General features: G+C 39.8%; 1 protein-coding gene across 3 annotated transcripts; it reads left to right on the forward strand.

Moving 5' to 3' along the window:
* The first annotated feature begins 1,697 nt into the window (after positions 1 to 1,697).
* Positions 1,698 to 24,230, forward strand: lnx2b (ligand of numb-protein X 2b). 3 transcript variants are annotated; one of them, XM_017707146.2, is made up of 11 exons: positions 1,698 to 1,944; positions 8,198 to 8,238; positions 9,240 to 9,800; positions 12,143 to 12,333; positions 13,891 to 14,087; positions 17,028 to 17,429; positions 18,361 to 18,492; positions 21,050 to 21,224; positions 21,328 to 21,571; positions 22,388 to 22,546; positions 22,727 to 24,230. In XM_017707146.2, the coding sequence occupies exons 3-11, from the start codon at positions 9,406 to 9,408 to the stop codon at positions 22,860 to 22,862; spliced, it is 2,031 nt and encodes a 676-aa protein (XP_017562635.1). In that variant the 5' UTR covers positions 1,698 to 1,944; positions 8,198 to 8,238; positions 9,240 to 9,405; the 3' UTR covers positions 22,863 to 24,230. The 3 variants fall into 3 exon arrangements, with proteins under 3 accessions (XP_017562635.1, XP_017562636.1, XP_017562637.1); XM_017707147.2 differs by lacking the exon at positions 8,198 to 8,238; XM_017707148.2 differs by lacking the exon at positions 1,698 to 1,944 and having other exon boundaries at positions 7,988 to 8,238; positions 13,894 to 14,087.
* The last annotated feature ends 533 nt before the right edge of the window (positions 24,231 to 24,763 follow it).

A 24,763-nucleotide genomic window follows, 5' to 3' on the forward strand; every position in this document is an offset into this window, starting at 1 on the left:
TGGTTTCAAGGTGAAGGTATGGTTACATCAGGGATCAGCTTTGAGCCCCTTCTTGTTTGCAATGGTGATGGACAGGTTGACAGATGAGGTCAGGCAGGAGGATCCATGGACCATGATGTTTGCAGATGACATTGTAATCTGTGGTGAGAGTAGAGAGCAGGTGGAAGAGAATCTGGAGAGGTGGAGGTTTGCACTGGAGAGGAGAGGTATGAAGGTCAGTAGAGATAAGACGGAATACATGTGTGTGAATGAGAGGGAGGCAGGTGGAAAGGTGAAGATGCAAGGAGTAGAGGTCGTAAAGGTGGATGACTTCAAATATCTTGGGTCAACCATCCAGAGCAATGGACAGTGTAGAAAAGAGATGAAGAAGAGGGTGCAGGCAGGATGGAGTGGGTCGAGATTTTCGTTGGCAAGGCTGGACAAGATTAGAAATGAGCAGATCAGAGGGACAGTGAAGGTGGAGCAGTTTGGAGATAAAGTCAGAGAGGCCAGGTTGAGATGGTTTGGTCATGTGTTGAGGAGGAATAGTGGATATATTGGGCAAAGAATGTTGGAGATGGAGCTGCCGGGTAGGAGGAGAAGAGGTAGACCTCAGAGAAGGTTTATGGATGTAGTGAAGGTGGACATGGAGATGGTTGGTGTGAAAGTAGAGGAGGCAATGGATAGGGCAAGATGGAGGCAGATGATCCGCTGAGGCGACCCCTAAAGGGAGCAGCCGAAAGAAGAAGAAGAAGATTAAAATGTGTATTAGCAAATATTAGAGCCAGTATGAATCTGCTTGTGAATAGTTTTGACACTGAGCTGTGAGTAAGGCTTCACCTAGTTTAATCCAAAAAATTTTCAGCTTCAGGAAAGAAATAAAAACAGCAGTGCCTTTGCAGATGATCAGGATAAATAAATATTAAATATTAAATAAAGAGATTAAATATCTCTCAGTAACAATCAACCTAATAAGTCTGAACAGTTTACTGCCATGCTGTTCATTGCAGAACTGTTGAAGGAATTTTGTCATGTTTTTTTTCTTTCACTTGATGGAGGAAGTGGCATGTGGAGATGATTGGTTTCGGTTGAGAAGCAGGCCAATAATTATTTTGTAAGCAGTCTTTGCATTTTTGCTTTTTTGTCAAAAGTCACATGACACCATTGATCCATATAAAACTTCTATGAGTACAATACTGATCTAAGATCAGCTTATGTGTTTTATCTGAATACTGAATAAAATCCCATGACCTGATGAGACCTGATCTTAGATTGGTGCTCTTAGTCTGAACTGATTGATAATGTGAGCTACTTTTTGTAAATGCAAATTGACAAAAGTGGAAAAACCCACATCACAGAATATGGGTTCACGGCTCAATCTAAGAACCAACATGTCTTGTAATAGCTAAACTGGTATAGAGATTTTTCAACAACTATACAAAAAGTCTCAATAACAGCTGGCTATGAATTAATTTAGTTATGTTTTCTTATGTAGGCTGTACCTAGCTCCTTCTTTCTGTTATGATATTTGGGATTTTGTATTCATAGACTGGCTGCAGTGAGTAGCATATCAGACTCACTCTGAATTGATTCTCACTGTAAGGTACATGTACGTAATTGTGAATCACTGCCTGATTTAACTGTTCGATTCATTACAGCTCGAATGAATCGGTTCTGTGAACTGAATCGAACATCCCTTCTCCAGTCCTTACCTGCACACGTTTCCTTAACAACGTCAGCGCCTTGTGGGCTTTGCTCACCGAAACTGACAGTCTTTCGTCCCCAGCGGAATTAAAAAAACCCACCTGAGACTAAAAGACGTCCCAAACATGGCGGAGAGACTTGTATAATCTTGATACTGACTTGGTTTTGGACTAGCGTCTAAAAGATTAGAGAAGAGAAGAACCGTTTCACTTCACCGCTCCAGTTCTTTGTGTATTAGCCACTTCCGGAAAGCCCTCTCAGGTAAGGTTGGTTTCGATGTTTGCTAGTTGCTTTGTGTAGCTGGCTACTCACTCAAAACCACGTTTTCTCTTAATACCAACAGGTATAAAGAGTTTTAATTAAGTACTGCTTTTGAATGTGTAGCTCAGTTTGGTAATAAATACGTCTGATGAGGTTTAGTTACGTTAGTCAGCGGCTGCCAAGTTCACTGTCATCAGGTTCTTGTCGACTTTGTGGTGACTAATATGAAGCTAACCGAACAATGCGGCTCACTACTCTAATGAAATAGTTCTTTAGTATAATTTTCAAGATTTTTTTTTTACTCTAATGTGACTCTTGAAGCTGCTGTGAGTCCTTTAAGCTGAATGATAAATGATTTATGACCCCTCACTCAAGTGTAAGGTCAGTGGCTTTGAGAATTTGGGGCCCTTATCAACTTTCATCATACATGTGAACATAAGTTCATTAATCTGCGACCTACAGTATTACAAGTGCATTACCATATATTCATATATAAAGTGTTAATACTAGAAGTGTTTTGTTGATACTTTTATTACTATTGTAATTTTTTAAAATATAAGCATTGGCTTTTGGTTGTTCACCCATTCAATTAGACCTTAAAAAGTAGAAATGAAATAAAAAAATAACACGAAAACCATATAAGATAAATATAAAACGAATAGATTGAACTGATACGTTTCAAAATCTGAGTTTAAGTTTCCTAAAAGTCATATGTCTTGATATTATTAATATATAGCTATAGGTATCATCAACCGAGAGCAGTGTCTGATACACACACACACACACAATTGATTGGAATAAGAGTCACCTGTACTTGTTTTTGCATGGTACAGAAGTTGATCTTGTTCCACTAGCAGAGCACTTTTTTGTTAACTGCCCATTTTTCTGCTTACACAGTGGAATACTTTTTGAGGCCACAGACACCGAAACCAGTTTTTTTCATAAAGTGCCGATATTAGGTTATTAGGCTGTCTGCATTTTGTTATTGTTCTGCGAGGGTCAAAAAGTCCCTTGTCTCATTAGCCTTATTGTGAATTGGTTGCTTTATTCTGTGTTTGGTACTTCATGTGGGTCTAAAAGATGGTTGAAAGCCTGTCGGGGGTTGAGTGTTCTGTTGCAATGGAGACTGCTCTCTTTTTCAAGGGCTTTAAGATACCTGTGAAATTTGTGCTAAGCTTGTTGGTATGGTGTGATAACCAGCACCAGATGAAGGTTTACAGTAGTGATGGCGATATAAATGTTATTGTAATAAATTAGGTCAAAACTAAGTGAATTGTCAGTATAGTATTTCTCTAACAGGGAAAGTGTGAAGGGCAGTGGGCCTCTAGGACCACGGTTGGAAACAAAGTTCTAAAATACTTCACATCAGCATATCATAAAGACAGATGTTGAATATATATATAACCTCTAAATAATGATAAGTGTAATTTCTTTAAATTAGTTGAAACAAGTAGCTGGATGGATGTGAGCTCATTGTTGCATTTTTTTGTTGTGAAACTGTCTTTAAGTATTGTGAGCCAAGTCACACTTGATGAACTCAGTGCTATATGTTTGAGCCACGCTGCTGTGCCACTGCTCATGGAGTCATTGTGTAAGGGTGTGGTGGAGAGAGTGATTCATGTTTTTCAGGGCATTTGGATTGGTGAGAGCATTTTGAATGGGGCACTCTCATTAACGTTGATTTACTGTTTGCTCTATAGGCGGTGGACATCACTGTTGTTGAATTATTATGCTACACCACCTCCCCTTCAAATTGGAAAGTTACAAGCCACTCTACATTGCCTATTGATTTAGAGAATGGACCATGTTCATTGATTCTGCCAGGCCAGAAAATGTATAAACAAAGAAACCATTGTGTATTTGAAAAATTGAGTGTGTGGGTGTGGGTGTGTGTATATATATGTGTATGTGTGTATGTATGTGTGTATGTATATGTGTATATACACACACACACACATACACACACACACACACATTTATTGTGTGTGTCATACTTAAAAAAGTTGGGATTGAATGTTAAATTAAAACTGAAGACAGTGTTGTGTTATTTGAGGGGATTTATTTCTTTGAGGACTGAAGATAACACATGGAAGCACTTCACATGTGATTTTGTCTCATTATTCCTGCAAATAAGTGTTAAGGTGTGCAGCAGTTTTGGGGTCTTGAACCACATATTCTCTGTTGGAGACAGGTCAAGACTGCAAGCAAGTCAGTCCTGCACTTGCACAGCCTTTGTAAGGTGTATAGAATGTGGTTTTGCATTGTCATGTTGAAATTTGCACGGGCGTCCCTAGGAAAGATGTCATCTTGAAGGCAGCATATGCTCTTTAAAATCTCTATACACTTTGGCATTAATGGTGCCTTCACAAACGTGCAAGGGCACTGACACCACCCCATACCATGACAGACCCTGGCTTTCAGTCTTGCTGTTTGTAACAGTTTGGATGGTCCTTTTTGTCGTTTCTTTGGACCACACGGTGTCCATTTCTTCCAAAAACACCAGAAATACTGATTTATCTGACCACAATACACGTTTCCACTGTTTGATGGTCCATTGCAGATCTCTCCGAGCCCAGAGAAGTCAATGATGATTCCGGATGCTGCTAAAATAAGATTTCCTTTTGGCACAGTAAAGCTTTAACTGGCATTTGTGGATGTAACTATGTATTGTAGTACTTGACAAGGGTTTGCCAAAGAAATCCTGAGCCCATGTGGTCATAGCACTTATATATGAATGATGGTTCTTCATGCAGTGCTATCTGAGGAACTGGAGGGCAGTTATTCAGCTTAGGCCTGCGCTGTTGTCCTTCACACATTCCTCATACATTCCTTGAATCTTTTAATTTTATTATGCTCAGTAGAGGGTGAAATGTCCAAATTCCTCCCTAATTTTTTTTTTTGTGAGATGCATTGTTTTAAAAAATTTCACTAATTTTCTGTTGCATCTGTTCTGTTGCCAAACTGGGGATACTTGGCCCATCTTTGCTCCCAAATTACTAGGCCTTTCCTTTGGTACAAAAGTTGTTTGTATACAAAATGTTGATTACAATCAACTCTTGTCGTCATCACCTGTTTCAAATTAAATCATAATTTAATGCGAGGTTCACCACTTTGTGAACAACTGTGTGAGCAAATAGTCCAACAGTTTAAGAACAACGTTTCTCAACATGTAATTGCAAGACATTTAGGGATTTCATCATCTACAGTCCATAATATCATCAAAAGATTCAGAGGATCTGGAGAAATCTCTGCAAGTAAGTGGCAAGGCAGAAAACCAACACTGAATGCCCGTGACCTTCGGTCCCTCAGGTGGCACTGCATTAAAAACCGACATCATTCTGTAACGGATATTCCCACATGGGCTCAGGAACACTTCAGAAAACCACTGTCAGTGAACACAGTTCGCCGCTCCATCTACAAGTGCAAGTTAAAACTCTGCCATGCAAAGCGAAAGCCACATATCAACAACACCCAGAAACGCCACCGGCTTCTCTGGGCCCGAGCACATCCGAGATGGACTGACACAAAGTGGGAAAGTGTCCTGTGGTCTGATGAGTCCACATTTCAAATTGTTTTTGGAAATCATGGACGTCGTGTCCTCCAGGCCAAAGAGGAAAAGGACTGTCCAGATTGTTATCAGCGCAAAGTTCAAAAGCCAGCATCTCTGATGGTCTGGGGGTGTGTTAGTGCCCATGGCATAGGTAACTTGCACATCTGTGAAGGCGCCATTAATGCTGAAAGGTACATACAGGTTTTGGAGCAACATATGCTGCCATCCAAGCAGCATCTTTTTCAGGGACGTCCTGCTTATTTCAGCAAGACAATGCCAAGCCACATTCTGCACGTGTTACAACAGTGTGTTACAAAAGAGTGCGGGTACTAGACTGGCCTGCCTGAGGTCCAGACCTGTCTCCCATTGAAAATGTGTGGAGCATTATGAAGCACAAAATACGGCAACGGAGACCCCGGACTGTTGAGCAACTGAAGTTGTACATCAAGCAAGAATGGGAAAGAATTCCACCTACAAAGCTTCAACAATTAGTGTCCTCAGTTCCCAAACACTTACTGAGTGTTGTTAACAGGAAAGGTGATGTAAGACAGCGGTAAACATGCCCCTGTCCCAACTTCTTTGGAACGTGTTACAGGCATCAAATTCAAAATGAGCGAATATTTACAAAAAACAATAAAGTTTATCTGTTTGAACATTTAAATATTTTGTCTTTTGTAGTGTATTAAATTGAATATAGGTTGAAAAGGATTTGCAAATAATCATATTCTGTTTTTATTTATGTTTTACAGGCCTTAATGGTAGGTATAGATGTATATTTACAAATTAAATGAAGCTAACCAGACAAAACATGAAATATAAGACATTTATTTTAAACAAACATACCAAGATTGCAATTTTATTTTCAGCACAAGGCAGAGTATGTCGTTGTTATCGTCAGGTCATTATAATTTGCATGATTTCTTTGTAGACTTCTTGCAGTTTGCATCCAAAATAGACACCATACTTAACCAGTACTAAGGTGTCGATACTAACATTCGTCCTTATTGATAAGCATTTGAATTGTGAATGCTAGGCATGACCAGTGTGTATCCTTGAGAGCCACTGTATCATAAAATGCAGCATTTGTAGAAAGAGGTTGCTGGTGCAGCTCTCAACACCATCTCCTTTTTGTTAGATGTTCCCAAGAGCCTGTACAGTCCCATCGATCATAACTAGGGTCACTGCTTAGACAGGCAAATACACCAGCAACACATGCTGTGCTTTTAGTGTAGAGAATATAAACCATTTTTTTATCTTTCTTTCTTTCTTTAGTAGTATATATCATCTTAATAAAGCTGACATGGTAACTTTATAGTAGAAGGAGAATGTTCTCAAGATCGTTTCTTTCTAATTTCAAACCTTTTTTGTCATTTTTCATTAAATATTCTGTAAGGGCAGCTATAATTTTCAAATGTGTTCAAAAACAGACATATGATAAGGCATTCATGATATGCAGTACTATGCAAAGGAATAGACAACTAAGAAAATTATATGTAAAGCCACTTATCTGGACAGTGAACCATAGAATAAATACAAACATAGAACAAAGACAAATTAAGAAAAATACTTTATTTATGTTTCAGTGTGTTAGCTTAACCACTTACAAACCTCAAGTCAAGGAAGCCCAGTACTACACTTAATATTTGTTTCAGCTATTCAGTCCATCATTAAATTAAATCAGATGTGCTGCTGATGGACTTCAAGAAATGTAATGGAGTGCACTGAGAATTCCTAAATCAAAACTTGTATTTTTCTAATCGAGATATTACAAATTAGTATATGTATGTATGTTTATATGCTTATATGCTGGACTACTGTGCTAAAATATCTGCATTTTATTTATTTTACTGTAATACTATTAGTCCCCATTTCTACAATTTATAAATGTTTGTGTGTTGTCACTGGTATTGGCAATTGGATATCAGTAAAAGAAAAATACTGGTGAGAAGCATCGGCCCACACATATTGGTGCACCCCTACGCTCTCAGCGAAAAGGGATCTCCGACTCAAAACTAAATGTTCTTTATAGAACCATATTAAACTGGTTTAGGGAAGAACCATTTGACCATTTTACAGTGCTGCATATATGTCTTACATATCTTGAACTTTTTAAACAAATCAACCTCTATTTTATCAGACTTGTATGCGAGAACTATTTCTGCTGGTACCGTTGTGTGGTTTATAGTTTTCATATACCTCATCTGTTGCATTATAGGTGTCCGAGAAAACAAAACGGACACTGACAGAGAAAAGACCATCCTGCTTGACCTCAGACAGCGTATTTACATATCTCCCTCTGCCGCTGACACACCGACACACTCCCAGAAAGCAGTGTAATTGGTCAGTGGTGGTGACGGCCTCTTGGAATGCTCTGCCTGCACTTGTGCGCCATCAGCACATAAACTCTCCTTTCTCCCTTCCTCTGTGTACACACACACACACACACACACACACACACACACTGCTGCCTCAACCCCTCCTCTTGAGTCTGTACAGCCAGACACTGAACACCTCTCTCCACTCCACTGAGCTCTCCTGTAGCCAGTCACACGGTTCTCTCTGGCTGTGTGTCCTTGTGTGCCTACATACACACGCATACAAATGCACATGCACACATGCCGGAGGAGATGAAGGAGTTTAGTTTCAGTCAGACTGAAGGCAGCTAGCACAGCTGTTGAGTTTGAATTTCTCTTTTGCATGCAGAGGCTGCTGGGAGTCTACCATCACCGCTGTCAGCATCTGAGGTGGGTGGGAGAGATAAATGACATTTACTACCTCGAAGGAGATTTGTTTGTTTACTGTGCATATGCTGTTTGTTTTTAAAGATGAAGGAGCAGGTTTTGAGGAATTTGTCATGGAGACTCTCATTTTCAAATAGGGACTTTTGAGGTTTGCTTGATACCCTCTGTATTGCTTTATGTTGCTTTGTAAGCAGTAAATGTTATATGTAACTGGGATTATTCTTTGTAAAATAAACGAGATTTCCTTTCATCAAATACCCTACTTATTTTTGTTAAACTGTCATTTTTATTGAGGTATGTTTAGTTCTCCAATATAGACTTGTAAAGTCTTTTACCTTAGATTCCTAAAGGGCAATTCACTAAAATAGTGGTAAATCTGGGGGGGGGGGGGTTTGTTTGGGGGCTCTTTTGTCTTACAACACCTTTCTGCCATGAATGGATTAAAAAAAGTATATGTTAGACTAATATCTATAATGTCCCTATCTATAATTGTTTGTTTAGCTATCTAGAAATTTCAGGAAAAAAACTTGAAGTTTTCTCTGTACATGATAATAGTGCATGTTTGGGGTAGTTTTTCTGTACAGTCTTTTTTCAGTGCGGGTGGAATTAGTAGTGACTAGGACGTACGCAGAGGAAAGTAGCCTACTGCTGATTGGGCACGAGGGGCTTATTAGTGACATGGCTGGAATTTTTGCGCAGTTCACTCTCCGTTCTCGTTTTCACTTAATGCTTTGCCTTTGCTCCTTCCCATTAGGTGAGTTTTGACTGTTGTTCGCAAATCATTTCATGGAGCTTAACCTTTTTAATGAAGTGAGTGGTGACACTCGGCCAAGCTGAGAGCCGTGCTGTAGAGGAAACTTGTGCAGAGGATACAGCTGCAGCTCTCTCCCCATATTGTTGCTGTTAAGTGGATTTGTGTCATTTCCTGTCCAGCCAGCCCAGCATGAGCCAAAAAAAGAATGCACCCCACCAGCCTCAGTTTTTTTCTTTGTTCTCTTTTCCAGCACAAATGTGAAATGAGGAGACACAGAGAGAGCACGTCTCTTCCTTCTCTGCGCTGAAAATATCTCGTCTTGACAGCGTTTACGTCTAATGAAGATTGGATAGAGAGTGAAGAAGGCCAAGCAAAGGCAAACACAGTCATCTCCAGCACACAGCAAGTCTGCGACCATGACGGAGCAGAAGGGACTGGCACCAGCGGCTGGCCTGACATGGGCGCGGATGTGTAAGGAGTGTGGTCAGGGGCACGAAGGCCAGGACAGCCATTTGTACGATTACCAAGAAGAGGTGGACGATGAGCTGGTGTGCCACATTTGCCTGCAGCCCCTACTGCAGCCCATGGACACACCGTGTGGCCACACGTACTGCTTGCAATGCCTCAGCAGCTTCCTGCGAGACCAGGACTTCTGTCCTGTGGACCGGCAGCGGCTTCAGCTGCAGCAGTGTCGCCCCTCCAGCTTGCTGGTCCGCAACCTCCTAGACAAACTGACCGTATTGTGCCCTTTCTACAGCGAGTGCCAGCAGAGCATGCAGCGCTGCGAGTTGCAGCCTCACCTGCACAACAGGTCAGTGTGAAGGCCATACTGTACTCAGATAAAAGTTTCTTGAGTGTGTAATGTTAATTTGAAGTCGGTCTACCAGTTTCAGCCTTTGAAAGCAGTAGCAGGTTATACTGCTAATGGATTAACATTCTGGCTGAGAGCAAAGTCAAAATAGTTTTCTTCCTCAATATATATAGTACATGAATCTGAATTCCGTTTGAGAAATACTTGCAACCATATGTACAGAAATGTAATACTGTAATGGAAGTTGGAATCTTCAGTAACAGTAAGGTATGTAGTATGCATGCATTAGCATTATTTGTATGCATATTACAGGTGTGTACTCAGGTGAGCATTAGCAGTACTCATTTCACTCAAGCTATATGGAATTAAATCTCATTCTTGTTTCTCTGTCCTGATTCAGTCACCTGTCTTGCTCCAAGTCTAGAAGCCACTCACATTGATTTGTTGTTTAGTGTAATAAGTCAAGGACAAGTGCTTCTCTTCTCTTCATAACTATTTAAAATTACCTTTTATTTTTGGCAGTGTCATCTAAATGAGCAATACAGCACAGTTAACAGTGTCGCAAAAGCTCTTTGTGTTTGCAGTAATATTGGTTGAGTCTATAGAAATGGAGTCAAAGTTTATTAAAAGTGTATATATATACATTTTTTTCCATTGCTATAAATGTAGGAATAGAATTAAATGCAAACAGTTCTGGCCTTTTGAAGCAGAGGAGATCATTTGGTAAGAGAGAGAAAAAGCATTATTTAAGTATATAATGATACACAAAATTAATAACTTGAGGTCAAAATTTAACATTCTCAATTTTTTTATATATTAGTTTGGTCATTGAGTATGGTTTCCATGAAAGGTTAAATATGAGACACCCTCAGAAGAGAATGAGGGCTGTATCGGTAATACTGTCGTAAATTTTGATACACAGTTTCAATTTTAATTTCTGATATGTATTGTGTCCTTGCACCTTTAGAATTTATACATAAAGTATGTCACCACCTGAAATTTTTGTGATCTCACGCACACAGCGACATATACTGTTATTACAGTGTACAAAGAGAAAGAAAAGACTTTGCATGTATATTTTATTTCACAGAGAAACATTGATCAGAAAACGCATTTCAGGCATCTCTGGAATGCAGCTTATCCGAGCCTGGTGGGAACAGAGAGATTTGACTAAGCTTAGCTGGATTAATGAATAGTGAATATAACAAATGACAAATTGGAGGGGAGGGCTTGACTTTTGTTATAACTGTATGACTTTTAGATAATTGAATTAATTAGAAGGCACATGGCTGACCACTGTCACATGTCTGCAGAGTGTCTTTTATTGCAGACTACACTTCTTGCATTGGTATGTGAGCAAAACTAATGAATGACCACGTTTGTTTTAGAGTTTGCGTTGTTTCTTACCATTACAACAGGGTAGAGAAGGTCATTGCACTCAAACGTTCAGAAAAAATGCAGTGTAAAAGTGTCATAGTAGCAAACCTTTGATCCAAGTATGACATACTATTTTTAAGATCACATGCACTACATGTGGATTATCAGTGGAGGCAGTTTGAGCCACCTTGTTGTGCCCCAGTGTTCATCTCTCTCACTTTCTGCTTATCGTTTGAACTATCACTTGTGATGTAATGCCGAGGTCTAAAGGTTGTTTGGCTGGTAATTCACGTGGGCTGAAGAGACTCAGTGTAAACACACAGCAAGCAGGGAGTGTTCAGAGGGGGAGGAGGAGGAGGGTGTTGACTCGGTCAGACCTGATTCTGCTCTGGATTGACCTGTCGCCTCGGCCTCCCTGCAATGCAGCAGAATAGCCGTCCTCATCTGCATAGCTCCCCTGTCCTCATCCCCTCACACTGACACTATGGGCTTGCTAAGCCCAAGCAAGCCTTTCTCACATCTCACCCTCCAGAGAGGCAAGGCCTGTTTAAACAAATGCTGACATGTGCTAGCAAGTTAGCATGTAGCTCTTCTCAACTGATAGCAAGCATTGATTTGATTTTTTTTTTTTTAAGCTGACTCTCAGATACGAAGCGCCAGGCAGAATTACTGTGGGTTATTTTTAGTTACTTCAGCTGCCATCCTATAATGAATGTCTTGTAAGTTAATTAACAGCAGACCACTGAGTAGGCTAATGAAGCGTGCCTGCTAACTGTTTCCCCCCCGCTCTCTCTCTCTCTCTCTCTCTCTCTCTCTCTCTCTCTCTCTCTCTCTCTCTCTCTCTCTCTCTCTCTCTCTCTCTCTCTCTCTCTCTCTCTCTTCATTTTCTCTTTCTCACTCTTACTCTCTTTTCCCTCCTCTTGTCTTTTTTTGGTGTTGTTTTTCCATCACTCCCTCCTTTCCAGATGCCCTGCATTCAGGCGGCTCCGGGAGGAGGCCGAGAGGAGGAAGAGGCCCTGCTGGAATGAGCTGAAAGGAAATAAGACAGAGGGAGAGTCTGACACCAAATCTAATCCAGCCCTCACACGCACAGTTAATCCCTGTGGACCTCCAGAGCCCGGCCTAGTCAACCCCGCCTTCGAAGAGGGAGAGGATGGTAAAGCATCACTTCTTTCCAAAGAAAAGATACAAGAATTGTACTTTACTGAGAAATGACAAGACGTTTCAAACAGGTTTTACCTAGGTTGCCTGAAATTAGTAGCCTTTTTACATTTAAAAAAGCATTCTCAAAGGCTTGGATATTTATTGGATTGGATATATGGTTCTGAGAGTAAGTTCTTAAAATAAGTATTATTTGGACATCGTTCCTTCCGTATAGTGGTGTATATCCAAGTGAAAAGTAGTAATATTGGTTAATATGGTGCACAGTGATGTAATCAAAACTCAGAAGATATTATAGAGGCAAGCAAAAGTCATTACAGGAATTTCCTGTTTTATATGGTGTGGCATGATGAATCGAGCTAAAAAGGTTTGGGGGAAAAAGGGTCAGTTTTGATTTCAGATCACTTCAAGGGACATATCCCTAGCAGCCAAGCTCAATATTAGGCTCATTTATTCTTTCCTGAGAGCTGGGTATGATTGTCTTATTTTCTAATTTCCTTTTACTATAGATTTCTGAACAATATATATATTTTTCATACCTTCTTTTAGATTATAGCCAAAACTGCCTGCGACTTAAGGCAGAAATGAGTGTGAGGTACAGGAAGTCACTGGTACTGACATAGGTTTTGAAATTTTGTGAAAAATGGATTTTCCAAAACTTGAAGTAATTTGGCCATTACCATAAATGTATTAGCATTTGCTATTGAACTTTGCTCTGCTCCTGATCCCTGATCATGTGCTTAAAATGACCAGGGACATGAAGTAAAAAGGTAAAAGCAAAGAGCAGTTTCATTTTGGTTTTACTTCAGTTAGTGTAGAACCTTTACATTATTTTGTGTTGTTCTAAGGCATCCCTTGCCAAAAACTCTTGACCAAGTTCTTATATTATACAGAAGCAAATATCTTCAGTATTCATTATTTTGCTCATTGTGCGGGTCACTTGTGCTTCAGGAATTTAAAAAAATGTGGTCTGACACGGCTTACCACCTTGTGTCAGTTTAGAGGAAAAGGTGTGAAGATTTTCCAGGAGAAGCTGGTGTAAAGCAGAGGAAATGGATTTGCAGCTGTGTTGACTCTTGGCTGGAAAGCAAAACAGTTGATGCCTTTGATGAGGCCATTTCTTATGTGATGGAGACTGGGGAAATCTCACTGATATCATACTGCTTTAGGCTGTGCAATTATAGGCAGCAGTCATCACATTATCATTGTCTACTTTCTGTGGATGTGTCTACACCTTGAAATTCACTGGATTATCCGTGTCTGCGAATAGTCATGGAATTTTGTGAGGATATCTGCCATCTGTATTTATGGCCACATACTTAATCATAATGGAGTCACCTGGCAACTGTCTTATTATCTTAGAGATTATGACACCCTGCTTGTCTGTTTTTGACTGACTATTTGGATACTGTAAATGGAAAAACTCATCAGTCATCAGTCCAGCTGGTTGAGTGCAAGATCATAGCAAGTCATTAGACTCTGCATCAGCCTTCATTTGAAAGATTTTAGCTGAAGGTGTGCTAAATATAATATTTGGTCTCCTCTCTTCTAGAAGTCCCCCTCAGGTCCAGCCTTGTGGCCGAGGCAAATGTTGTGGAGCTGTTTCGGGATGAGCCAGAGGAAGATTTGGGTTTGCGCATAGTGGGAGGGAAGGACACACCCTTGGGTAACATTGTCATACAGGAGCTTGTGCGTGACTCTGTTGCTGCTCGTGATGCCAAGCTGGCCCCAGGAGACCACATTCTAGAGGTGAGATGCATTAAAGCTCATCATATAGTCAGTATGTGTTTAGAAGACATCAGGCTCAGTTCACTGCAGATTTTATCACACTGTGCAAGCCTTACTAATATCAGCTCTTCCCTCCCCTCATCTGTTGTCAGTGTACACATCCGTTTTATGTACCAAAAATAGTCATTTATTTTCACATGACCGTTTTCCAACCTGTTTTTATCTTTTAGAATTAAATGGACTGTTTTATTGCTGTGCCTTTAAGACTGGCACATGTAAATGAGCTCTGTTCTGATTGGTTGCCTTGTATTGTGTCCTAGTCAAAATGCAATCCATGCTGAAACACTCCTTGTAAATTGGGGCTTATTTTTTATAAAGTATTCTCATTGACTCCTCACTAAGCTCTTTGAAAAATTGACGAGTGTGTAGTGTGAACATAAAGCAATGTAAAAGCAACATTGACAAAGTGTAAATAAGCTACTTGTAAAAATCTGAAATAATGCTTTTGCTGAGAAAAAGAGAAACTTACTTGGCTAAAAATGAGTGAAGACTTTCTGTGAGTAGTTGTGTGATTTAACTGGTAGTGGATGTCTTCAACTGTCTTTGTTTTGTCTTTTTCAAGTAAATTAAGTTGAGGACTCTAGTTGTATTATGCTGTTGAATGTTGGGATAAATGGGTGTATTCAGAAATTCATCTGGGCAAATATTCTTCAAGTTTTTTTGAAAAGCCTTCATATCATGTAGGACTTTGCAGTTCTTAGTAACCTATTGTGAATTTAGTTACTCAGTGACTCATATTGAGTGTCAAATAGCATTGGCTTACTGTAGTCTGCTTCTGTCTCAACATTGCTGGGTTATTCCTCATTCTACATTGTATTGATTAGATTTAGAGACAATGTCAGTTGAAGAAAGTTTGTAAAGGTTTTATTCATTTAGATTTAAGATTGAGTGTATCCCTTGGGCACTATGTTTTAACCTTTGAACTTGTATGTTACTTAACAGAGCAGTTTTGGCCTGTGTAATGTGCTGGATGTAGGTTAATCATTAATTATAGCCTGTGTTTTGACTTGCTCTTCTTGGCAATTAAGGTTAAAGTCTTCATTTGGCTGAAATGTATTTTTGCTCTGCTATGTTGTGCCCTCCTAACCACAGTTTGGAGCTCTCCTAGGATTTCTACCCCTGTTAGTGTTGGAATGCAGTACCAGAGAAAACTGAACCAACATGACACTCTCTACATTCAGCTCAGAATCCCAGACAGAATGAATGAAGGCCTTTAGTTCTCGCCTGTCCAACAGGCTGCCTGAGGATAAGCTGTAACCCAAGTGGAGCTATTTGACTTTTGTGGGAGTCTGTAAAGAGATCTGTTGAAGGCACTGAATATTAGATTTCTCATTTCTTGAAACACTGTCTCTTGTTTCCCCTCTTGGCTCATCAGTGCATTGATTTTCAAGTAAGGCTTTTCAAAGCCTTGCACATGAGTGCTTACTTTGCGATACATAAGCATAAGTCGGAGCATTGTCTAAGATGCCCTCATAATGTTGTCTTTCTGGTTAGAAAATGGAGGTAATGGACATAGATAGCACAAAAAAACATTTCCCAGAGTTGTAGATCATATTGCAACACTGCCTCCACTTGGGACAAGATTCAGCCTGCTAGGTACTGACTGAGTATGGCAGAGAAGTTGACATATGAGTTAATACTACAGCATTACGCAGGCTTTGAAAAACAGCCTTGCTATTAGACTGCTTTACACAAATAAATCAATGTGGAAAAAAAAAAGAATTTGGAATTACGCCAAGTTACGCCCTTAGATTATGTTATGCTTGGGCTTTGTGCATGTAAAGGTCTGCCTGAGGTGTAAGTCAGGCTTAAAGTAAATTTACATGATTTTCCACTTTCGCCAAATACAGTTGATCAACCAAGACACATTTAGTGTCCAAATTTTGCTTCTTTAATTTAGAACTGGAGCCACTAGGCTAACGTAACAAATGCTAGAAGTCAATCATCACCCAAACCTATAACTACATGCCCAGAAATCTGTTCAAACTGCATTCATGTCTTAATTCAGGTTGTGCAGTGTAATGTAAAAACTTTTTTTGTGTAGCTAAAAGAAAATCCATCATTTTGGATAACTGGAATGACTTCTTTCTTTAGCCCAATTTAATTTAATTCCACAAAAGATGGCCAGAAACGGGGCTAAAGGAATTCACAAACAGATGTACTGTAGGGTAAGGCAGGTAAAGAAGCTAAGCAAGTGTTCTTGAGTACTATGCTTTCTCCACACTTGAGTCTCAACCATATATGTTTGAACCATATACATGAAGTGCATCAGTTAGACGCTGTACTCACCAGTGACTCCCCTGACCCACCTACAAACTCAACTGATGCATGAATACTTGCAAGTGTCAGGTGATGACCTAAGGTAGAGATTCTGCTCCTCATTTTCATAGCTGTATTGTTATTCAGCATGCAACACTCTTACAGTAAGTAAGCCTTAGGTATTACTGTGCTACCTGTGTAGTACTGCATACCTGCGTAGTCATGTTTTTTATACCCCTGTGCTCCAGCCTCCCAGAATTTTAAGTAAAAATAGTAACAGAAAGTGGGAAGTTATGTTGATAATAATGTTCCAATTTTAGCTGAAATGTGTTAATATAGTTTATACATGCCATTTAATCGAATCACAAATACATATAGTACTGTGCGAAAGTTTTAGGCATCTAAGCAAATTTTTAAACAATTTACCTCAGCAGTGAGTTTATCACAATATACATTAGAATAAAGTCATATTCATAATTCAAATAAACATAAAAACATGTTTGTTAGCCTAGAAGCTCTGGTACTAAAATTAAAAAGCAAAATTTGGACACCAAGCATGTTTTGGCTGATCTGGTATATTTGGCATTTTCATGGCAAACGGCTTTAAACTAATCATATATATAATGTGATGTTTCTTTTCAGGCAAATGATGTCAGCTTGACCTCTGTTCTTCATGGTCACGCCATCGCAGTGCTGCGGCGGCCTTGTAGTGTCCTTAGGCTTACAGTCATGCAAGAGAAGGGCTTCAAACCACGGCCTGAACACCACACACACTCTTCTGCCTCTCCTCCAGGACACCCGGCTCATAACCTCCACATCTCAGGCACAGTCATCCAGGTGACCCTGGTGAAACGCGATCGCTCAGAGCCCCTCGGGATCAAACTCATTCGCAAATCTGAAGAGCCAGGGGTCTTTATCTTGGACCTGCTAGCAGGAGGGCTGGCCTCCAAGGATGGTAAACTGCGCAACAATGACAAAGTGCTGGCCATCAACGGACATGACTTGAGACATGGCACGCCAGAGAGTGCCGCTCAGATCATACAGGTAATGAGAAGACTAAGCGGAAAGGAGCGATAGTGAGTTCTTACTACAAACTGAGACTGAGTTGAAAACACTACTATATTTTCCGGGGGCTTTCTAGCTATAGGCTTTCTTATATGTAGGTGTATGTATTCAGTTTGCTGCCTGTAGCACTTAAATACAAAATACACACAAAAATAATCCCTTAAATGGCCAGGACCTGTTGGCAGACTTCCACTCCTCACTCCTAAACCAATTTGCATTGTTTTGCATGTAAATACTGGATAGTAAACCTTAGAATATAGTAGGCCTGAGATTGTAAAGCCCCAGTGAGTCTAAATATGTGTTTTCTTTTTTTATTAGGATAATCTTGCTCAAGTGGGCAAGTTATTCTGTGAATAACCTTCCAGATCAATGTAAACTTTAAAAATAAACTGGGCAGACTTGATCTTACGTAGTGCTTACATAAGCAGTATCCTCACCAATCATTAGGTTGATGTGGGTTGTTTTACTCATACAATTTAAATTAAATAGTTTTCTTCAGTGTTAATATTAATTTTAGTATAAAACAAATATTTAACCATACAATATGACTTTCAGGAATTAACCTCTATTTATGTTTACAGTTTCACTTACATTTGCAGCTTAATGTTTACCTGGCATGGCTACGTAAAATAAATCAGCAATGCCTTGTTAGAGTTTTAAGCTAAATCTTATGTTCATTGTAATTTGCAAAAACATTGTAAAAAAGGTTAATTAGTGGTGATATGTATTGATAATGGCCACGATGGAATGTTATATATTGGTTATATTTATCACCCCAAAAATTCCATTTTGGTGCATCATAGTTCTTCAAGATCTTTTGTTTCTCCATCAGTAGTTAACAAGAGTTTGCAATGTATGCTTAAGTAACCCATGTGCTTTGTTGTTGTTTTATTTTGTTGCATATGACCAGGCAAGTGAAGTACGTGTGAACTTTGTAGTGATGAGGCAGCTGGACACTGAGGAGGGAGGCGATATGCAGAGCAGAGGAGCCAGAAGAGTTCCTGACACTCAGTACTTCAGACGGCATTCCACATTCATGAAGGTAAAGAACTCACATGTCTTTCATTATTGTACTGCGTGCAGCAGTGCCTGTTTAGCTTTGTCACCATTGCTCCAACTTGAGGGCGAGAAACCAAGCTCTGGTCTTCTGGGAGGTTTCTATTTAAAGGGATATTAGTTGTACAACCCAATCAGTGTCTGCTGCATCTATATTGTATGTGTGATGAGTGTAAATTATAAAATAGAAAGCAGTGACTGTATTACTCTCTCATATTTGACTCACAGGGAACTTTCACGCAAAACAACTGAACCATGGTTGGGCGAAAACTGTGGGTTTTGGTCAGTGTACACTGGTTCAGTGGGAGCACACCTTTATGATGGTCCCTACCATATGTAGGAATTCAGTATCAGAGCCTGACTTCTGCTTCTTTGAGCAGAAGCAGAAGCATATGCCTATCATTTTTGCAGCATGAGCAGATGCTAATGGCAGATGAGCAATAAGTAACATACGCAATGCATGATTTTGGAACATGGTTTGCAGAACGTATCGTATCAGCGATCTGATCTATTCAAATTGACAAACTAATCATATCAGATAATCAGATCTCACGTAAGACTTATTGCAATTGCTTTGATTGTGATATCGTTTTTGGTTCAAATGTAAAGGTATCAGAGCACTTGAATGCCTGCAAAATTTCTATCCTATCAATGAACACCCACATGTGTAATTTGGAGCATTTTAGCCATTCTAGCTGTGAAACAAATAAATGAAAAATATGGTGCAGACTTTAGCAAGCAAACTAGGTGTGGAAACAGACTTAGACCACTATTATTAGAGTGTAGTTGTAGGTTTGAATCTGTGTTCTATTTCAAACATTAATACATAAAATTTGAAAAAGCTAGTTTGGAGGCAACAGGTTTTCTGTCCTTTTCTAAGATTATAACCACAGAGTTCAGCACATTTCTAGGGAGATGACTGGCTGTCTGTGGTAATAAACTGTACTGTACAGATGTGGCAGAAAGAAAAACACTGAATTTTCCTTTAAGCTCCACTGCTGCCATGTGGCAGTTTGTGCGTGTTGCTCTTCCATTTCTGTGAAACCGCTCTTCACACCGCCATCCATCACACCCTGCTTCCGTGTCACTTCCTCGCTGACTCTAGGAGGTGAAAGCCAGAGGCAGCAGATGCAATCTGGTCAGGGTGAGATTAAAGCAGTCTGTCCTGGCTCTATCTCTGGACCTCTCTCTTGATCAAAAGGCCTAGGGTGCCTCTCTCTCTCTCTCTCTCTCTCTCTCTCTCTCTCTCTCTCTCTCTCTCTCTCTCTCTCTCTCTCTCTCTCTCTCTCTCTCTCTACCTCTCTCTCTACCTCTCTCTCTACCTCTCTCTCTACCTCTCTCTCTCTCTCTACCTCTGCTGCTGCAGTGTTTGTTTGTGGCCAGGGATCAAAGCTGGTGACAGTTAGCTTTCGCCTGGGGAGATGAAGCCTTTACTCTTGCTGGGAGGGAGCGCTCCCCTGCTGAGAAGGAAGAGACCTCCCCACCCCTTCTAGAGGCACTGGAAGAAGATAGTGGAAGCTGTGGCTTTTGCCACTAGCTCTGAGTTACGATGGCAGAGTGTCAGGCTCTTCACATTATCACTGCGCTCTGTTTGCAGCAGGATCTGAAACAGGGTGCGTTTGTTTTTACAAATGCTTTCACCACAGGAGTCGGGCACATTTTTTGTGTTTTCACTTTTCTCCTATCGCACAAGAGTGAAGTAGTTTTAACATGCACTCATTGGCCACTTTATTGGAAACCCTTGCTCCTACCTAGGCTTTGCTCATTGATCAGTTCTTGACTGGCTGTATGGTTTTTGAGTGGCAAACTTCTTTCAACCTAGCAAGGACTCGGCCTGTTATGGTTACTATCTAATTTGCTGACCCCACTTATCTAAGCTGACCACCGTTATTTTGCACTTGTAGCTTCCATCATTATCATGTGTTATTTACATTTAAAATAAAATGTGAATGGGGTGCACTTTTACTCGTGTTGAATCAAATACATGTAATGAAAAGAAAGCAGACACACACTTATTGATGCATGTCATGGGTTTTACAAAAACAACACAAGTTCTAACTTCTGACTGGGGCTATAAGATGTTTAGAAGGCAGTGCTAAGTGTTGTTTGTTTTTTGACCTCAAACTATTAAGCTAAGTATCAACAGCTAATAATCAGTATAGTTTATCAGCCAATTTGGTGACTGTAGGCCTGTACTACAATAGAGCATAAAAAGACACTGTTAATCACAGTTATGTGTATTACAGTTAATTGTCAGCTGAAATGTCATGATTGTGACAGGCCCAGCAGTGACACCGATGTGTTCCCAGCAACTGATAATCATTGATTTAAGAAATATTATTGTAATTACATTTTTATATTCCTTTGAAATGTATTCTAATCTGCGATGGACTGGCGACCTGTCCAGGGTGTATCCTGCCTTCCGCCCGAAGACTGCTGGGATAGGCTCCAGCACCCCCGGTGACCCTGACGGAGAAGCGGTTTAGAAAATGGATGGATGGATGTATTCTAATCTTAGTACAACATACTTTGTTTATGTTTAGGATCCTCCTGGTGGATTCTCCAGCCAAGAGAAAACTGTGAGTCTAAAGAAGGAACCGCGCCAATCACTTGGCATCACAATTGCAGGGGGGAGGGACTGCCGCAGCCGCTTGCCAGTGTACATCACCAGCGTACAACCTGTGGGCTGCCTGCACAGAGATGGCACCATCAAACCAGGTTTGAACCCCAGAATCTCAGTGTACTGGTCTTAGTAGCCGTAATTACAGATACATTTCAGGTTGTGAGTGCTCACAGGTGATCATTGGCTCTGCTTGCTCAGGTGATGTGTTGTTAAGTATCAATGGCGTTGACCTGACCCATCTGACCTATAACGAGGCAGTGTCTTCACTGAAGACCCAGGCAGCTCATAGTGCCGTGACGCTACGCGTTATCCGGACTATCACAGAGGAGGAAGAGGAGGATGGAGATGCTGCCAATAAAGAGGAAATGGACACACTAGAGAACCCCAGAGAGGACGACATTAACTGGTCCCCTCTGTGGACCCGCTGGTTGGGTCTGCCCAGGTGGGTGAATGCTGTATGTTATTTTATATAAGGCACTGTGCCAAAGTCTTATGCAGCCAAGCATATTATTTAAAAGCGTTAATCTCAACATTGAGTGCATTTTTACTTATTTAACAAACTAGAAAATGGCTGGAAGAGATGCAAATAAATGTAAATGTGGTAAATATCCTACCAAAGTAAATGCATGCCTGGATAAATCATATATAGAATTTTCTCAGGTACTTAAAACATTTACACAAAACTGTATATAATTATAATACATAAGTGCAGTACAATATTATGCTGTCAACTAATAGTTTTCCTTCATGGTTGGTTTTTGGTGGTATTTGGATCTTGCTGGTTATGTTACTCTGTCTTTTACCTGCCTGTCATGATTGTCTTATAAATTTTTGTTGTTTTATATTTTTATAATCATATTTGAAAATGCTAGTTGGTCTCAAAATGCTAGCTGGAAAATGCTAGTAAGGGTCTCAATATATTTGGATAGACTCAGTGGCAGGGTTAGTAATAGTATTAGTATCAGGGTTAGACAAGGGTGAGGGTCAGGTTCAATTTTGGGATTGAGTTTAAAGTTGGTATTAGGGAAAATTAAAGTAAATGTAACAGATAATTAGAATGCAAGTTAAATGCAAGATGATAATAATCTACATTATGTTTACAGTAGGCTATCCAAAAAAGTGCTACCATATTAAGAATGTTTTTCTTCTCCTGTAAAGTTGTTTCAAGAGTCAAGGCTTTCGAACAACAGTGACCTTATAGAACACATTTAGACTGATGAGCTGTAGTCTAATTTAACCCTTTTCGTTTCTTCACAAGCCACATGCACTGGTGTCGTGACATTGTGCTGTTGAAGACCAACAATGAGAGCTGGGGCTTTAGTATAGTTGGCGGATATGAAGAGAGCCGTGGCCAGCAGCCTTTCTTCATCAAAACCATAGTGCCTGGAACTCCTGCCCACTTTGATGGACGTCTCAAGTAACCTTCTGTCTTCATTGCCATCTCATGAATCATTGATTCCACTATGCTGACATGTTAATGTTTGAGATTAGAAATGCTCATATTCTTTTAACAAATCCTGCATTACCACCATATAAGGAAGTCTCTCTGGAAAAAAAAATGCCACACTTATTGAGCATTTTCTCTGCCTCTCTGCAGGTGCGGTGATGAAATTGTGGCTGTGAATGGAGCCACAACAGTGGGCATGAACAACTCTTCACTGATTCCCATGCTGAAGCTGCAGAAGAATAAAGTCACACTCACTGTGGTATCCTGGCCTGGCAGCCTGGTATAAGGACTGATCAACACAGCTGACTTCTGACTCTGTTCACTCAAAAATCAACACTGATAAAGACTGTGGTCTCCTTCTATATTAGTTTTAGCATGTGTTCTAATATTTTTAAAGATAATGATACACAATACAAACATTTGATAATGCAGTGGTCACCACTCCTGTAGATCTACCTTCTCAGGGTTGGTGACCTCCCTGATAATGGATCACATGTCTTTCCCAAAGAATGAATTGCGTGGGCAAAAGGCACAGGGAGCAAATCAGGAAAGTATGACAATCACTGAACACAATCTTAAAGCGATTTTTTTTTTTTTTTTTTTTTTTTTTTTCTTTTTCAATTTTCTCCATTGTCTGAAGGACGATGTTCTACTTAACTTCCTTGGAGGTGGATTTCTTTGAGTATGTTGTATCTAAGCACATGAACACTGGCATGTTCGGTTTTTCACTTAAGATTACCACTAAACATTGGTCATTCACCATGAATATTTTTTCCTGTAGAGAAAACAGCAATATTTCCACCTCTGTGTGTTTTTTATGTATATGTAGTAATGGAGGACAAGTACTGCTACTATATTTTCTTCTGATTGGATGAGTTGTGATTCCAAGACTGATCTATATGACACAGTTTTGATAAGCTTGGCAAACCACTTTAAACAGGTGAACTGTGAGTTTTTAGGTGTAGATGACAATGACACTACATGGGATGGGACCATACCACAGTCATATGTAGTCTCTGATTACACATGTTGTAGTTGGCCTCTCTGATTACACATTATTTTATCATTTAGGAATTTATGTGCATACCTCCTGCCTTCATATCTGTTGGGTGTTGGCATTGACTGTTTTAGAACTGTTAAGTTCATGCCTTCAGTTCTGTTTGAGACATGAAGTCTGTCAATTTATCTGGTGCCTTGCATATGTATACAAACAAATCATTACACCACTGCCTTAACTGTCACAATACCAAAAAATGACATTCTATTTCTTCTCCTTCTCATGCCATTTACCTCTATTTTATTTTTATTTTTAAAGGTATCTTCCTGTTTGAGTGGAATGTCTTTGCAATATTATAAATGCAGCAATGGAAAACTATAGTAAAGCATTCAGACATATTTTATGTTAATATTATAGGCAGGTAGTATTTCAGGCTCTTTTATATGCTCAACCTTACCTGCTCTTCAAGGTAGGAGTGCATCCCTCTCTTGCCTGACTTTTTTAATTCTTGTAGATATTCTGAATTTATTTATATACTATATGAATATACTTGTAGACACTCATGTTGGGCCTTAAATGCTTGCCAGTGGTAAGAGGCTTTTTCTTGTGAGATCTGTTTGATTGAAATGCTATGTAATTAAACAAAAATCAAACTCATTTATACTCTGACACACTTTTCTTGAAAGGAAGATCAGACTAATACTATTTGGACTCTGGATTGCTTGGCTAGTATGAATATTGCAGGCTGATCACTCTTGAAGTGAAATTTCTGTTCATTCAGAGTGGGCTAATGTGAAATGGTTCATTGTAAAGAATGATGTGAAGCCCTGTTAATTTAGATATCAATGTAAATATTTTTCCAGAGTCAACTGATATTACATTTTGCCATAGTAACCCTGTCCTGAATGTGGGTTCTTTAATTACACTCGTATGGCTCTCTGCTGCCTCCAGGTATGCATGACATTCATTTACTGTAGACATGCTGAAGCTCAGAGTGCAAAAAACCTAACTATGCAAGTGGTATGTCCAATCCACGTTTATAATTTTGTGGTATCTACAACTTGCTATAGACCGTAAGAGACGTTACTCTACATGAACCCTCTTACTCAAAAGACAGTCCACAAATGGAGGTCAATATTTGTAGGCTTACAATATTTACATAGGCTTACATTTACGCAAGCTATGTCACT

Source organism: Pygocentrus nattereri, chromosome 8 (assembly GCF_015220715.1).
Source record: "Pygocentrus nattereri isolate fPygNat1 chromosome 8, fPygNat1.pri, whole genome shotgun sequence".
Classification (NCBI taxonomy): domain Eukaryota; kingdom Metazoa; phylum Chordata; class Actinopteri; order Characiformes; family Serrasalmidae; genus Pygocentrus; species Pygocentrus nattereri.